The sequence below is a fragment of the Chrysoperla carnea genome, chromosome 1, assembly GCF_905475395.1.
Source record: "Chrysoperla carnea chromosome 1, inChrCarn1.1, whole genome shotgun sequence".
NCBI classification, from domain to species: Eukaryota; Metazoa; Arthropoda; class Insecta; order Neuroptera; family Chrysopidae; genus Chrysoperla; species Chrysoperla carnea.
Window position 1 is genome coordinate 34,015,716 of NC_058337.1, and position 18,811 is coordinate 34,034,526.

Here is an 18,811-nt window from a genome sequence, read left to right on the forward strand (position 1 = left end):
ATTGCGTATTCGCCAAAGTTGAACTTCGATGACTCATGTTACGGGAATAATCGTGCAAAATTGAATTGTCTAGTTCAAAATTTTGAACGGAAGAGTCTTCATCAAAATTTTTTATTTTGTTGAGAAAGAGACAAGCAAAATTTGATAAGATATTGCAATGATTCAAAAATCGATCTATAATCTTCAACTGAATCAGTCTGTAGGTATACATTGAGTCAGTTTGTACAAGAGCATCGAGTCTGTTACGACGCGAACCATGGCTTCCGAAAGTTTTGAAAATTTTTCTAAACTCCAGCGTTTCAATCAAAATGTGCTTCGCAGCCTCATCCAGTTCGATAGCCTCCAAGTTTCCTGTTTAAAGTACTCAACTCAAAGACAAAGTCAAATAATGTACCCAGCTCAAATTGTACATGAATATTTGACTAGTCAGTGGAAATGCGTTTCATAAATGGGTGCATTTCCAGGATCATATTGTTAATTCAAATATATGTGGAGAGATTCTCAACGGGAGGGGTTTTGACCACCAAAACCCTTCCCATGCACACGGGCCTGAATTAAATAATTGTTCGCGTACCGTCTCATGGCATGAATAGCCTCATCAATTTCTAAAGCTTATATTTGTTTATTTATAACATCAAGATATCATCACGATATCACGTTATTGATACATGTAATTTAACATCATGTCGAGGTCTTCATATTCTGATAGTAGCTTAATGTTATGAATAAACAAACATAAGCAAAGTAAGTGAAGAATATATTTGTTGATGAATCATGCAGATGTTGTCAATCAATCAATATATATGAAAATAAATACATGGTTAAAATCAATGAGTGCAGAAAATTAATGAATCGGCAAAATACAAATAAAGTTGAATCAAAATAACGGATTTATACATTTTCTTTAAAATAAAATAAATAATATAAAAAATCAAAAACCCGACTGCGTTAAATAAAATTTGAAAATAAAGAAACAAGTCCAGTAGTTTACGTAGACTTTAACAGTCGGGACTCATTAAAATCTAGACCGACTCAAATCTTCCAAATAATGGACCCCGACTGTTAAAATCGCTATGTAAACTACTGAACTTGTTTCTTTCTTCTCAGATTTTATTTAACGCAGTCGGATTTTTAATTTTTTTAATGATTTATTTTTTTTAGACTTTTTAGTGTTCCAGCACTAAAAAACCCTCAATTATTATACTTTGTTAAAACATTTTAAAGTAATTTATATATACCATATATACCATATATACCATGTATATATGAAATATACATAGTATATTAAGTTTAGTCCCAAGTTTGTAACGCTTAAAAATAATGATGCTAGGAAAAAAATTTTGTCATAGGTGTTCATAAAATCACCTAATTAGTCCATTTCCGGTTGTTCGTCCGTCCGTCCGTCCGTCTGTGGACACGATAACTCAAAAACGAAAAAAGATATCGAGCTGAAATTTTTACAGCGTACTCAGGACGTAAAAAGTGAGGTCAAGTTCGTAAATGAGCATCATAGGTCAATTGGGTCTTGGGTCCGATTGGATGTTCCTTATCAAAAAATAAACAACTTTTGTTTGAAACATTTTTTCGTAAACATCACTGTTTACCCGTGAGGGCGCCAATTATGCGGAAATTTTATAATACATATGTACTATACTTGATTATCAGTTATGTATGTGTCACAGGTTTGTATGTGTAATGTGATAAAGAAATCAACACTGACTATGCATGGTATTTCAACAATTAACTCAGTCAATTGTTTGTTTTCACTTGTTAATCTTGTATTGACAAACTACAAGAATTTGTCCCAAATGTGATCCAATGTAACCCAGAATTACACAAAATTTTAATTGTTTAAAGAATTTCGTGAAGTAAAATGAAATAAATTGGGTTTTTGTCTTTACCAAGCATTCAAATTTTTTTTCAAAAACTAAAATAGTATAACTTTTAACGCGGGTAACAATTTGTACCTTGTAAAAAATTGTTAATTAATTTTCATTCTTGGTTCACTCACTTTGTCATTCATATGTTTTACAGTTCTTCTTTCTAATTAATTAATATACCTAGTCCATGTTGTGTTTTTTGTTAATGAAGATATTATTATTCAATTTTAATTTGCGGTATTTGCAAAAAAACGTCATAAAACGGTTTATACAAACTTTACGCGTTGAATTATTCAAAAAAAGTATTTTTAATTACCTTTCTTATTCAAAAAACATGATTTCAAACGTATATTTTCATTTAATTAACAAATTATTTAAAATTGTAATATCCTTACATGCAATCGTTTAAACTTTTAAAGTTTATTTCGTATATATTGAATAATGAAATGAATATATTTTTTTTATTACTTTTATTTATAAAATACATTTATTAGATTGACCCCTTGACTTGAATATATGCAAGTAATGGAATTTTTCAATTAAGTTTCACGCACTACCGTCTTCCGTCTGATATTCTAATTTACAAATAGGTACGAATTTGGATGGGGAAAAGTAGAAATTATAGGGCCTGTAAATTTTTATCACTATGCAGTATTTGATTTGGTTTTGCTTAAGTTATTGGCAATAGGTCATTTCGAATAATCTACCAACAACTAATGGATTTTCGATTATTGTGGTTTATAGAAGAAAATATTTTTTTTTTTAATTTCATGTCCGATAAAAAATTAGCTTTGTATTTTCCATTCTCGAACGAATGTATTTGTAATTATAATAATTATCAGTAATCTTTGCATAATTATTAGGCAGTTAGGTGGTTTACAGTCTTAAAACTTAAATAATTATAATTTAAAAATCAATTAACAACTAAAGTTTAATTGAAGAATAGTATTTATGTAGCCTTGAGAGAACATTTGTTTACTTAATAAGAAAACACTTTAATTTACCTAATAGTTTTGATTTAAAATTTTTTATGATTTTTAACTTCCTAGTAGAGGAAATTATTGTAATGGGTTCGATTTTCGAAACCGAAATTTCGAAAAGAATTTCGTAACATTCGGTTACAATTACATTTAAGATGTGGGTGGAATCGGTTACTTCGTTCAAGCGACGACAATGTGATCAATTCTACCGCCCCTATTAATTATAATTGTTTACACTGCCGCTTCCTGGATTCGAACCCGCAACCTATGTCTAAGTAGTTCAACGGTAAAATTCTAACGCCTTAGAACTCTCGGCCAATTAGGGTCTTTAATTTAACTCTTTATTATGCTGGGAAATTATTTGTGTGGACCTCAAAGGTCGTACCAGACCCACTCCACGACTTGTTGATTATCCAACTGATTGGTTTGTCGACAAATATCCAAGACAAAAATGTTTATTAAATTATGTTAACTAGACGAACTAACAGTCAAATTTTTCGATATTTTGTTAAATTTTTGAAATATGGAACCCGGAAAATTAAAATTGTGAAATGCTTCGATATCAAATAAAGAATCCTTAACGAATTTGGAAGAAATTTATCATTCTAACAAACACAATTGTACTCTTGTAAGTTGTCGAAAAATCTTAATTTTTACCGAAAATTTATAAAAGTAGAAACTTTTTTAAATTATAATTTAGCGAAAGTAGTTTTTTCTCTCTCTAAAGTTTTTGATTTTCATGAAATAGTTCGAATTTAAGCATACAACGGCTTGTACGTTAATTTTCGTATTCAAACGGAACTTTTTTTCTTATATCTTGGAGTAATTATAAAAAAGAGTTTTAAAATATTTTCTTGGCCATAAAACAAATATTATTTCAATAATTTCTCACTACTAACAATTATCGATTGGCGGACAAACTGGCAAAGTTGTGAACAGTCATTGATGGTATTGGAACGAACAAGTAAACTGAGATATGGTATAGTCGAAATTATTGCACAATTGCTCGTAACTTGTGATCGAAGCATGATAGCAATAAAACAAAGAGACCACATAATCATAAGAACAACTGCATGACTTCTGGAGCTGTCACCAGAAAATGTGGTGCCGGGATCAACCTTAAAGAATGAAGGATCATAATTAACAATTAATTTTCTGCCGGGATCAACCTTAAAGAATGAAGGATCATAATTAACAATTACTTTTGCGGATAATGCGAAGAGGAAGAAGATAAACGGTAGAAAATCTGTTGTGTCAATGCCCGACACTGGAAACCGGAATTCTAAAATCTTGGGACAAATTATTCTAAATGATTTAGAAGAGGTGACGAATGTTTTGGAATGGACACCGAGAAAATAATGAGCATTCCCAAATACTGGAAATTTTACAAGGAAAAATTTAAGGAAAAAAAGACTAATTGGTTTTTTTTAGTACAGGGCAACAAATTGACCCTCGAAGCGGGTGTCAGCTTCTGACCCCATCCACTTAAACTAATCTTATTTTCGATTAACAATAATAATGTAATAATGTGCCTAAATTTGGATTCAAGATATATGAAATTGTGTATAATTAAAAATGTATTAAAACAACCTAATAAAATTTTTAAACAATATTAGTAAAAAAAAAAAACCATCACTAAATAATACCAATTCCTGGCGTAGGTAATGAATGCAAACGTTTGTTTATAAAAGCCAATGATAAGGTAACTAAATGAATTAGTAGAATAAAAGTGTCCCTACCACTAAAGTATCATTATATTTATACCTTATAATATTAACTGAGTATATTTCATGTGTATATAAAATTCAACAATTATTATTTGTTTAACAAAAAAGTAGGTCGGTGAAAGTAATATTATTTAAAACCAAAAAGTAAACTGTTTATTAGGATCCAAATTTGTTCTTCTTTCACGTTGTGCGAACTGAACACAGCGCGGAGTAACATCGCACAACGTATTTTTAATTTTTTTTACTAACAATTATTATCAGTGTTAAAATTTTTTTTTTGTGAAATAATTTTTTAAAAATTTTGATTTTTTTTTTTATAAGTGTGTGTTTTTTGTGATAACGTAGAAAAAACAAAGGTATATATTAGTTTTTTTTTTAACCATTTTAAAAGTTAAGATAAGGCATAATAACTTTTATTTTAAAAAACACACGTTATAACAATTTTTGTTGTTGATATAATAGAATTGTAATTTCCGCTTTTTAAAAATTTGGACAATAGGATGCGGATTTGTAATAATGTGAGTTTGACCTGAATTAATTGATTATATTGTGTGTATGTATTATTTATTATTCGAAATTTAATTGCAAATGTTATTATTCATCTCAAAATTGATTTGAGTGTGTTATCGGAAAATCTATATGTTATAATAAAAATTATTATAATCAAGGTTAAATTATTATTATTAATTTTTATTGTTATTATTATTATTATTTATAATTTTAATTGATGAATTCTAAAAACTAATCATAATAATCTTGCATGAACGAATCAATTTATGATATTCTAATTAACCTCTTGTTCGATGACCACTAATAAAGTTATTAGGGAAAGCTTTTTGTGCTTTACCTTATATGTTATGATAAACTTACACTTATACACTATTATAGAAACAACTTGTGGTCTGAAAATAAGATACTAGCTTGGAAAGCTATAGGTCTGGTGTTCGATTCCCGACCAATGTACATTTTCCTAAACTAGGTTTTTAATTCGTTTTTGATCATTTAATAATTAAAAATAAGTTTCATTACAAAATTAACGCTAAGTATATTGACGAAATAATATTTAAAATCAAGTGCTCATTTTCATTTCCACCAAATTAATAAGAAACGTTTAATGGGCTGTGAGAGTTAATTTCCAAAACTTTCTTGGAACTTCTATCATGTTTGTACATGTTTTTCACACACCATTATGGAAAACTTAATAATTGTTAGAATACCTTATAACGCTTCTCAGTTTACTTACCTTATTTTTACTCCCACTTACATCCAGATACTTTTCTCGGACGTGGTGAAGCGTAAAGCAATTTCTCCTACTCGAAAATATATTTTGTTATATGAGTTCCCATTGCTTCCACCGTAGTGATAAATAGAGACATAGATCTCCCATAGAAACTGCTACCCAACTCACTTATTATTAATGCGAAATTAAAGGATATGTACCATCATAGCCAACTCGGAACTAAACACTATTGAATTTCAGCTCGGAGCAGAGAATAGATAAGATGAAAAAGCCCAGATCATGTTCTTAACTAGTTAAGGCCCCGACTTGCGGTAATAATAGTAGAAACCACAATTACACACGTAATTGGTAGACAAGGCATAATTGCCAAATACATTTCTTTTTCAGCTTTTAATTCAAAAAAGGAACTAAATGAAATAAATATACGACTATACCTGATCTTCTTGGAATATGAATTGTAGATTATTGATTAGATATGATCGAACGATCGACCTACCAGCATACTTTCGATTGGTAGAATACTCCCAAAATACTAATAAAATACCGAAAATTACCACGTTTCCTTAGAAAATCAGGTCCTTGCTTCAATCCTGTTGTCATTTGCAACCCATCAATATTTGTGTATATTTTCCCTAACAAAAAATTTATTTATGATCAATTTTTATGCCCTGTATATATAAAATATATATCAACGTATACTTATTTTAGTCCCAAGTTTGTAACGCTTAGAAATATTATAACACTAACAAAATTTTGGTATAGGTGTTCATAAAGTCTTCTAATTAGTCCATTTCTGCCTGTCCATCCGTCTGTTACTCACGATAACTCAAAAACGAAAAGAGATATCAAGCTGAAATTTTTATAGCGTGCTCAGGGTGTACTCGTAAATGAGCAACGTAGCCTATTCGCTCTTGGTTCCGTAGGTTCCTGAGGTTCCTTAAAATAAACAAAATTTTTTCGTAAACTTCTTTGTTTACTTGTAAGGGTGCAAATAAGGTTAGAACATAAGTTTCCATTTTCTTCAAAACTATACAAGATAATGGTTGAAATTTTGTAGGTTGCTTCTAATAATTAGTCCATGAATTATAATTATATCAAACTTATCGCGGATAATATGGAAGGGGAAATATAGAAAAATTTTTGAAATTTCGAAATGACGGCTAATGAGAAGAGAAATTTTCTAATTTATAAAATAATACAAGGTCTGGTCTTCGACACTGTCTCTATACTGGGTATTTCAAAAATAACTCAATCAATTGTTTATTTTCACTTGTTAATAATATTTTTACTATTTTTGAAAATGCAATTTGTATGTTTAAGTAGTACCTATACAAATTTAAATAATTTTTCAGGAACACTGTGTTCCTGTAAAAACATCAAAATAACCTCTTTAATTAAATAAAATTATTGTATGAAATTGATCTTACCAAACAAGTGAAAACAAACAATTGACTGAGTTAATTGTTGAAATACCATGCATAATCAGTGTTGATTTCTTTATCACATTACACATACAAACATGTGACACATACATAACTGATAATCAAGTATAGTACATATTATAAAATGTCCGCCTAATTGGCGCCCTCATGGGTAAACAGTGATGTTTACGAAAAAATGTTTCAAACAAAAGTTGTTGATAAGGAACATTTTTACATTTAAACTTTTGTTCTATCTCTAACGGTTTACAAGATGGGTCCTACGGACCCAAGACCCAATTGACCTATGATGCTCATTTACGAACTTGACCTCACTTTTTACGTCCTGAGTACGCTGTAAAAATTTCAGCTCGAAGTCTTTTTTCGTTTTTGAGTTATCGTGTCCACAGACGGACGGACGGACAACCGGAAATGGACTAATTAGGTGATTTTATGAACACCTATGACAAAATTTTTTTCCTAGCATCATTATTTTTAAGAGTTACAAACTTGGGACTAAACTTAATATACTATGTATATTTCATATATACATGGTATAATAGTGCCTAAAGCGATTAAAATTTTGATAAAAATCTGTATCTGTATGTAAGTATCTATTGTTTACATTTGAGCTCCATAGAAAACTAATTTTTTGTCTGGATAATCTATTTATCATTTAGTTTACCATTAGATTTAGTACTCTCCCCTACATTTTACAATTATAAATATAGATATTCAAATCTTTTTACTCTTCTCAGCTCTTATGAGGTTCCTGGCTAGCTTCATAACGAGTAAAAAGGATCGAAGATTATGTAAAAAATTTAAACTTTAAATTGATCCATTCTTTTCACACTTTCGCAGCAACATAGATTCGCATGTATAGACGTATCAAACTTTTTATAGTGAGCAAATATAAAATTTATTTAAATTCAGTATAAAAATTTTGGAGATAATAATTAGAAATTATGTGGTTAAAAAGAATTTTTTTAAATAATTTCTCTATTTTTTTTATCTATTTCTCAATTAAATTTTGAAACCACATGCAAATATAATCAATGATCATCACCTCTATCTGATAATCATAAACTTACACGCAATAATAAATATGAAACAAGTTTTTCAAAATAAGATGTTATTATTTATTATAACATTTTATCTTTCAATATTCTTGAACTAAATTTTTAACAAAAATATATTTTGAAAGTAGAATAAAAATAAAAATTTTTGTGGGTTATTTTATTATTAAGATTTTTTTCTTTTTCTAATAATAATCATTTCTGTTTAATAATGAAAGAAAAGATAAATACATCTCCATCTTCCACTTATCTTTTATTAGAAAGTGTTTTTTTTTTAATATTTCTTTTTCAAGTACCACATAACTATGTTTAGTGCTTACTTATATATGTTATTAATTCTCTGCTAGTATGTTGTTGAATTCACCACGAAAATCGAAATGAAAATTTTAATGTTGTCTGTACATTTTCTAAACTGCAAGGTTGCCAATCCAAAGTTCCAGACTAGGAAGTCGAGAGACAGTGAAATTAATAAATAAAAAAAATGTGCGATATCTTTGATGTTTTGTATGCCCTGTTTTTTCATTGCTAAAAAATTAAATTTTCGCACATAATTTGAAATAAAAGCTGCTCGACAAGTCGAAAGGGTGAACGTGTGTCGAACTGTCCCTAAATAATCAAAAAATCTCTATTTACTGACCTTTGGACTATTTATATTAATATCAAGAGTAATTACATGATTTCTGGAGTTCCTCGATAAGATATGGAGAGGTAGCAACTCCAACGTTAAGTAACCGCAACGGTATAACACAATTTATGTATGTAAGTGTGTATGTGTGTGTTTGTGGGAGAGGGGCTTGTATCCTGATAAAAACTGTGACCTTCAGAAGTTCGAACAGTTTTAAATTTTTAATATAATCGTGACAAAAAGTTGATTCTCAAGCAATTCTGCATAAGATTTGCTGTGGAATTGAGACATATAACGTAGGCATAACGTCGACATAATGTTAACAGATGAGTAGGCACAAAATTCTGAATTTCTCTGTTTTTCACATTAGAAAAATAAAAATATAATAAAAAAACTTCTACAAAATAAAATGTTCGCGAATCTATCATTCGGCCATTTTTCCTCAATCAAATATGTTCAGAAATATATTTATAGATATAATTGGAATTTTAAGGGAAATCATAAAAATTTTGAATTTTCGACGACTATTTGTCAAATGGAAAGATCTAGAACATAAATCAGACTATGATTTATTATTTAAGGATGTACGAGCACCAAGACAATTTTAAATAAAAAGCTTGATTTTTTTTTATATGAAGTTGGACTAAGTCTAAATCAATTATAAAAATTTTAAGGGGGGGGGGGGTTGCCCGATTATTTAAATAAGTAAATGTTCTCTAGTCGGTAGTAAATTTAAAAAAAAAATTAAAAAAGTTATTAAAATAAAGTTAAAACTTTAATAAATTATTGAAAACAAAAATGTATGGGCAAGGTAGTGGAGACAAAAATTAAAAAAAAAAAATAGATTTTCAATTTTGATGGTGAATTATATTATAACTTGATAACATAAGACGACAAGTAAGAATAAAATTTTTAGAAATTTTATTTAATTATTTAGCTTTCGATATTTTGAAAAGGCAGATATCGAAAAATTTTATTCTTATTTTTCGTCTACGTTCATGAAGTTATAACAAAATTTATCATCAAAGGTTGAAAATAAGGTACAAATAATTTCAACTCTAAATCTAAAATTGCTTTGGTGCTCCTACTACCTTAGCTATATATAATCAACTTTTTTTTTGGATAACTGGCTTTTTCACTATAGCTATTGATTTTTTTCATTAGGGCCGTTTTGACTAGGTTAATTTTTTATCGCAAATATGAGATATTTATTAATTTTTATTCCGGGAAATTCGTACTTTTCCCGCAAGACGGATTTTAGCCATAGATTGCTCAAAATTTTTGTGCAAACAGTTTTACGTACAACTAATATTCTATATACGTTTGTGCCAAGTCCACTCTCTAATCCCTTGTAAAATTGTTTTTTTTTCCCGGGGATTAGAAAAATTTTGGATCATCAAATCATTGGATTGAAATTAGATTAATATTTGAAATACTTCGTCTGTAAGTATACTTAATATTTACATCAAAATTTACGATTTGAATGTTATGAAACGTAAAATTTTGAATTTTTCGGTTAGCACAAGTAAAATGTGTACATTTATCGTAAAAAAATTGTAGGAAATACATTTTTTAGTAGTTTATTACGCTATACAAGGCTAGACGTTTACAAGAAGTACGTTTTAGTTTTAATAATATGGATGGTGTTCACACGAACGTCAAACGTTCTTTTAAATCAATTTGCGTTGAAAAAAATTTAATTAAAATCTATACTCGTGCCTGAGTTTAGTATTGAGATAAATCAATTAAATAGAAAATAATAAACATTTTCTATTTAATTGTACTATAAACGAAATAGCAAAAGTAAAGCTTTAAAAAAGAATTATTTTTTATAACTTATCAAGAAATACGATAATTTGCCTAATCAGTAACCTATTGGTCTGTTCTCTAAAAGCTATGCGCAACACCAGTTGTTGTATGTATGTAAGGAGAGATGGAATCAGTACGCGGAACTTGACTTTTATTTTATAAGTAGAAAAACAAGTAAAAAAGAAAGTGAAATTTCTTTATATTTATTTTTCTCTTTTTCTTTCTCTTGTTATTATAATATTATTATCATTATATTTATTGTTCAACCATATTTGATACGATTAATAATCATAAATAATTGTAAATTGCTTTTTATGTATTTAAAAAAAAAAAATTACATTCAATTAAATTTTTTTTTTAAATTTCTTTTAAAATTATTTTTATCAATCAGTGACCAATACGGTCTTGGAGGACCGAATCATGAACTTTATGATTTGGAAATTTATTGTATTCACCAATAAATTATAGTAAAATTAATTGTCTCGAGCTTTTAATAAATATTTTGATTTCTTTTTAGATAAATGTTAGACAGAAAATATTTTTCTAATATTCAAGAAATACAAAAACCTGTGATTTTCTTTCCCAGAGCACCTCTATCCTAAACCTGGCCATCTTAGTAGTTTTCTCATAGCTATCGCGAAACCAAAATCGGACACACATTTATTCATAAACTCTTTTCAATATTATTTTCATATTGTTACTATAAAACGTAAAGATATCACAAAATTCTTGATTTTGATTTTCGGGGTAAAAACAATGACTTTCTATAAGAAAGATAAAATTTAACAGTACTAATTTCATGACCTTGTTTCGAATCGTTTTATTTGATTAAAAATGCGCAACTGTAAAACGGCATTTAGTTTTATGTTCTGTATATACGTAATTAATAGATATGGTCGCTATTTTCAAAAGTATTATTAAAATTTCTGTAATCTTCTTATTTTTGGAGCTTTTTTTTATCGAAGTGTAACATAATTTAATCTGAACAAATAGAAAGAAACGAAAAAATTATAAAGAAGCTTTGAAAGGGACTCTGACTTTAATAAAGTACACCAACATTTTAAACAAAAGTAAAAATTGGATTTCATAATAAAAATATGTAACTTGTATCACTTATTTAGCAGTGTGAACTGTTTGTGTGTGAGGACCTGGGCTCGAGTCTATCTATATGTGTTAAGATGGCAAAAGCTTTTAAATGTATCATCTATGAGACACTTGCATGAGGGGCTTTTGTGACTTATATTAAGTGCAAAAAAATTTCCCCTGAATTTGAATTTACCATTAATTTAGTTAGCTAAATAAGTGCTTACGCAAAACTACTGTTATATTTATGAAATTTTTTTTGCCCCCCTCTAGACCAAAAAATATTGTTTTGCCCCTCTTCCCCCTTGGATTCAAAGTTGGATACGCTCATGGACCGCATGTTTTGTACAAAATCGACAAACAAATAAATTTTCTATTGACCAAGTGTATTGCGTGTTTGATGATATCAACGATTGATTACTATGGCATGTGTTCAAAAAGATACATATAAATAATAGTCAAACGCTTTCGGTGAAAATTCTGATTTTAATAACAACCACGAGAAATAGAAAATTATAAGGTATTCCTAGTTAAAAGTTAGATTAGAATTCCAATTCTTATATCGATGGAATTGTTATGAGTTACCTATAAGCTTTTAATTAACTATTTGGGTTTTATTTTATATTTTTTAAATATTTAAGCTTTAAATTATTTTTTCTTTATATTTTCCAACCACTTTCTTTCGATTAGTGTAGCGTTCAGTTATAGTGAAAACATTGATTTTTGAAAATAAGTCGGAGAATTTTTCACTTTTAGTTTTCCGTTTTAATCAAAAATAATTTCAACTGCGGTGAATCCGAAGTATTTTCCAAATAATCGGTATATATTTCTTAAAATACTGGCGCTCATGAGTTACAGTCGATGAAGCTAAGCTGTAGTGACATTATCGCGTTGAAATTTTAATTCCACATAAACATAATTTTCACGTTTGTTTAGCTCTAAACACATACAACAGGTCTACCAGCGTCCCTGACCTACAATATAAAGTTTTTAGAATTGATTGTATCTACATGTATTATATTATATCATTTAATAGCCATGTCGTTTTGAAATTTAAAATGCAACACGCAAAATTATTGATAAAAACATTCAAACCAACCGTTCATTGATTATTTCAGCTAATTATTCAACTGACTGTTATCTGCTGAAGATAAAATAAAATTTTTAAGTAACCTTATTGGTGTAATGTATTAATAATATTATGTGCTAAAAGTTGCATAGCAAAATAAATATTTTAAAATAATCAAATTTATAAGCAAACCTATTGCATTTATGTAATACAAATTGCCTACTCATATAAATCATTATAAGTTTAACAATAAAAAACTTGAATACACGTTTGTACGAGACTGTTAAGGTATTTCTAAATCATTTGATATCGTTAGATTGCTGTCGTTAATATAGATTATAAAATCACCAATCAAAATCGATCAATTTTGCTACCTTTTGATTCAGTTCTGAAAATACAAAATTAAACTTATATGTCAAAAATGTAAAAATTTCGGGTTGGACTAATGAAAATAATGTAGCCTTATCAATTTAAAGTGTGTATTTATTATAATCTAACCTTATCATGTTATCGAAAATATCCAATAAATCTCTTTTATCGATTCAATGGAAAATATGGTGTTAGGACTTAATAAGGCTATTAGGGCCTGATGGGGTTTGCCCTTTCAAATTCTTTAATAACTGCAACTGTTTTCTCTAAAAGTCCTTACAATTCGGACATACATATAAAACGTCTACGTTTTATCAATAGGTATAGATTAGCATCTTGACTTTCATCAAATTTTTTAATCATGTTCGAAATATCCGACATAAAGACAAAAGAAAACTTACTAAAAGCTTTATATTTCTTCTTTTCCAAAGATATCAATTTCTTCTTTACCAAATCGAAAAAGGCCATTTTCTTGAATATATTTCTAATTTTTAGAATGTTTTTCATCTAATAAGACTATATTTTAAATGTATTATTTGTTCTGTTTCAGACTAAGTAAAAAAATGGTCTCAGCAACTGAATTATTTAATTCAAATGATGAATATAAATGTACGCTCAGTCCTGAATTACAAAAATTAGCTCAGGAGGAGCTACGTGAAGATGAGAACACAAGAACACAAGCAATTCAACAAGTCCGTGATTGGATAAACAAACATCCAAATATTAAAAAATGTCGTACCGATTCAATATTTTTATTACGTTTTTTACGTACAAAAAAATTTAGTGTACCATTAACATGTGAAATGATTGAACGCTATTTAACAATCCGTCAATTATTCCCCGATTGGTTTACAAAATTAGATATTGAAGATAAAGATATTGCAGACATTATTGATAATGGATATTTGGTACCATTACCAAAACGTGATGACGATGGTAGACAAGTTTTGTTATCATGTGCTGGAAAATTTGATCCATTTAAACATTCATCATCGCATATGGTTCGTGTGCATAGTTTAGTCATGGAAGCGTTAATGGATGATGAAGTCAATCAAATTAAAGGATACACTTATATTAATGATGAAAGTGGATTACAAATGGGACATATTAGTTTATGGTCGTTAAAGGATGTTCGTAATATTATGAAATGTGTTCAGGTAAATTTCTGTAAAATGTGTTTTGTCTTTCTTGCAATATTCCTGGTGGCGAATAAAACTTCGAAGGAGTTTATTTCAATCACAATTATAAAATGTTAAAGAAGGGATAAATAAAGCAAGAGGCTCTTCTTAAACATTTTAATGCTTTGGCAGAAACTTCTTTTTTCTAAAGGTTTTTTATGTCATCAGGAGTAATTTTTTGAATGCTAATTATTTAATAATTGTTTTAGAAATCATCACCAATGCGACATAAGAATTCCCATTTCATTAATATTCCACAGTATGCAGTTAAAATTTTCGAATTTGCAATTTCATTATTGAGTGATAAATTAAAGAGTCGCATTCATGTAAGTATCTGTTTTTCACAATAGGTTAGGTTAGGTAAGGTTATATTGGCTGTCCATGAGAGACACACTTAGGCCAAAGATCCCATTGTGATATCATATACCTCTGTTTTACCACCTTTTCCGCTGATAATTTCATTTATCAGCCCCTCAATAATTTCGAGAGGTTGAATATCTCATCATACATATATCCACACACAACCATTAATTAAATAAATTTTCTATTGTGACGGCGGGAATCGAACCAGCAACCCTAGGCATACCGCGTACGCAATCGGTTACGCTTTAACCCATTGGGTTACTAGGGCTGACGTTTTTTGAAATAAAACTTAATAATATTACGAATACGAGACTTACAATTTAACATGTTAAAAATTCATTAAGGGGGGGGGGTGATAGGGAGTAAAGAGAGAAGAGAATCATAGAAAAGTGTGTTAATGAAAGGCAAAAAAAATTATGGTATATGAAAGTGAGAGCGAGTTTTGGAGTGGTGACGCACTTTAATCTGATCAACTCCTAGTCTTGACCACAGAATACCAGTCTGTAGAGTTGGTTTCATTATTATTTTTTTGTAGATTACAGTTAAAACTAGATTTAGTGATAGCTACTTCTATGTAACTTAGGTGTGCGGAGCCTTAGTTCGTTAGAAAGTGTGCCAAAATTTTATCCGGTTCTTTCTAAAATCTAAAATTTATTACTGTGTTAATAACTTTTGAATTAGAAAATCGCTTTGAAGTCTAGCTGATTTGTAGGTTATCTTTGTTCTCCTTGAGTGTATTTTATTTTCTGGTGCTAGGAATTGGTTAAGGGCTGAGATGAGAATTCTCTGAGATTAGAGATGTTCCTTGATGCCAAGCTCTGTAATCAATTAAATTTGTTTCCACTAATTTTCTAGAATTCTGTACCAATTTTTATAGGTGTGTGCCGATAAAATTATGCCTCAATCTTTCTGTATATTCCGCGCAGAATTCCGTGGAATTATTCGAGATCCTTAGATTTGAGATTTTAGTTAAGTAATCGATTGGTCTCTCCTTGCGTTGAGGTAAAACCAAAGCTTTGGTTTTACCTCATACATACCCAAAAAAGTAAAAAAATTTATTGAAGTAACAGCTGTAACCAAATTTTTCGGAAAGTCTTCTTATATTATACAAGCAAAAGCTTTTGTATTGCTTATAAATAAAATTAAGAGACTTAACACAAAAACGTACCAAGCACAAATTTATATTTTGTAAAAATTTAAATGACATATGAGTACACTTCTGTGGGGTAATCGGATTAAATAGACTGAAAACATAGACCAAAAATTTTATTGATCCGGAGAATTGTTGTAATTACGAGTTGTTTGGATTGAGTATGTCGACTATAGAGGAGATGGTTGAGTTCTTAAGTTTTTAGCCCTTTCAAAAATGGAACACTATTATCTACAGAAATTTTTTCCGGTCAATATTTTCCTAAATCCCTTCCGCCTCGCTTTAAATAGAATGCAAAAATATTTTTAGAAATTTTAGGAATTTGAATAAATATTAAAGAATTATTAATAATTTTTAAATTTTATTTTCAGCTTGATAAATCTATTGATGAATTAAAAGCAAAAGTCAATCCAAAAATCCTACCCGAAGAATACGGTGGTGAAGGTGGTTCATTAAAGAGCATGATAGAAGATTGTAAAAAATTATTACGTGAAAAACGTGATGTAATTTTAGCTTTAGATGAAATGCAAATCGATATTAACTTTAAAGATAATCCACTTGTATCTGAAATGAATGAAGAACTTGGTATTGGTGTAGAAGGATCATTCCGTAAACTCTTAGTCGATTAAAAATAATAAATTTAAAATTAGAATATTTATTTCATTTATTATTTTTGTAATTAGTATTTTGAAACGAAAAATTATTTGTTTTAGAATAATTTGAACAAAAATAATATGAAATTTTTAGGATATATTTTTAATTTAATTTTCATGCACAGTTTATTTTGGTTTTGATTTAATTTGACTGAGATTACTTTATGGTTGAAAAGTTCCCCAATACCAGTGATTTAATTAAATTAATAATTTGTTTTATTTAGTTTTTTATTAATTATAATTAATTTTTAATAATGTTTATTGTTTTGTTTTTAAATTAGATAATTAAAAATAATTTAGTTGTTAATTGTCACATGCCCTTTGGTGGTGCAATGTTACCATTGAATTTTGAAAATGATAAAAACATTTTTTTGTTTTTTTAATCATTCTTTAGAGTTTCATATTAATATTTTATGTTGTTATAAGTTATTATAATGAATTTTTGCAATTATATGGTTTTTTCAGTTTTCAATAAATAAATTTTGTTATTTGGTTTATTATAGTTGTATACCCTCCTTTCACCCTTTGTTTTTCGAATTGGGCCGAATTGGCTTGTATCAAGTGTTTTTCTTAGCCCTTACCCTTTAAGTTAGATATTTTTAACTTTCCGGTATAGGGAAGTTGGTAGTAATAGGTCCAAAAATCTAAATCAAAATTTATCGAATTATCTTTACGTTTCTAAGTCAGGAAAATCTGTTAACATCACTTATAGACTTATATCTGGTTGTGAACTTTTTCGTTCACGTTCTCTGTTCTTCTGTTTCCTTCTCATTAAAAGGTGACAACGATCTGGAACTTCTGCCCATCGTTGCGTAATAACAAGAAGATATGCTGCTGAAAAGACTAACAAAAGCGGTGAGAAATAACTTAAAAAGCGGTGCCATAATAAAATAATTAATTTTGCTGTGTTTAAAGTAGTTACAATATAGAAAAATTATTAATTTGAAAATTGTTGAGTTTTTCCCATGTTTACCTTTATTTTTAAAAACAAGTACATTTACTATGTCAATATATCAACTAATATCAATTGCAGAGATTATAAATTTGGAAAATTTTGAGTTGTATAATTCTATATTTTACCCAGTTACTTTCCTGACCGGGTTCACAGTGATCGGTGTTACTGGTATTTAGCCACGGTGACACCTTTCATGACATCATCGGACTTTCTTTTCATTCCCCAATCAAGCGCTGATCGCAAGTCGGGCAGTGGTCTGGCTCTTTCTACCAGGGAAAGAGATAATTTCATCATCTGGGAAGGTGATAGTTAAAAGCTGTTCTCGTGAGTGAACCATAAGGGTTGTACTCATATTTATAGCTTGTTTAAAGCGAAATTAAACTCATAAGGGCATTGTGGTTGAATTGAAAGAAGCGTAGAGTGTGGTGAGAAAACAACAGATGGGGTACAAAAATTTTTTTGAATCCAATACTCTTCGAAGTACTCACAGAGTTATAGCTATTTGAAATTACGGAAAAATTGGATTTTTTTAGTTACGCTCTTGTTTTTGCAGTGCAATATATTGGGTTTGACTTCTTTATGAGATATCATAAAAATTATTTTTGAATCTTTTATGACAATTTGTGATATATGATATCAGCAAATATAACCCACAGCTTCAACGCGATTAAGTTTTTGAAATCTTTTATCAAATGAATGTTAAGTACTTACTTAATAAGTACTTCATAATTTTCATTCGCTTATATTGCCAATGAGTATAATTTATATCGTTTGGTAAAAAATTTTTAATCAACTGGTTTAGTAAAAAAGCAAAAAAACATACATTTAATTGGTATCATACATCACACAAATTGCCGAAAAACTTTTTCAAATAAAATATAGTATATTACACATCTAGGCAGCAAAAGTAAATAATGTCTCATATCTCATGTTTGTCACCCTCGGATAAATCACATGTTTCGACGACGTTAGCATGTTTTTTGCTTTTTTACTAAAACGGTTGATTTAAAATTTCTTACCAAACGATATATATTCTACTCATATTGGTAAAATGAGCGAATGAAAAGCATGAGGTACTTATACACATTAAGTATCTCCAACTGAACATTCATTTGATAAAATAATTCTAAAACATAAACGCGTTGAAGCTTTGGGTTATATTTGCTGGTATCATATATTCCAAATTACCATAAAATATTCTTTCAAATAAAAAATAATTTTTATGATATCTCATAT

General features: G+C 28.8%; 1 protein-coding gene across 1 annotated transcript; it reads left to right on the plus strand.

The window, feature by feature from the left end:
* Window positions 1–4,880: 4,880 nt before the first annotated feature.
* Window positions 4,881–16,609, plus strand: LOC123305364 (clavesin-1). Its single transcript, XM_044887060.1, has 4 exons — window positions 4,881–4,943; window positions 13,827–14,433; window positions 14,664–14,780; window positions 16,339–16,609. The coding sequence occupies exons 2-4, from the start codon at window positions 13,840–13,842 to the stop codon at window positions 16,594–16,596; spliced, it is 969 nt and encodes a 322-aa protein (XP_044742995.1). The 5' UTR covers window positions 4,881–4,943; window positions 13,827–13,839; the 3' UTR covers window positions 16,597–16,609.
* Window positions 16,610–18,811: the final 2,202 nt, after the last annotated feature.

What these genes read in the sequence shown, in the direction of transcription:
- LOC123305364 (XM_044887060.1), top strand. Translation starts at nt 13,840, where the DNA reads ATGGTCTCAGCAACTGAATTATTTAATTCAAATGATGAATATAAATGT. An exon ending in ATATTATGAAATGTGTTCAG is followed by an intron (nt 14,434 to 14,663) that starts GTAAATTTCTGT and finishes TAATTGTTTTAG; the next exon opens with AAATCATCACCAATGCGACA. An exon ending in AATTAAAGAGTCGCATTCAT is followed by an intron (nt 14,781 to 16,338) that starts GTAAGTATCTGT and finishes TTTTATTTTCAG; the next exon opens with CTTGATAAATCTATTGATGA.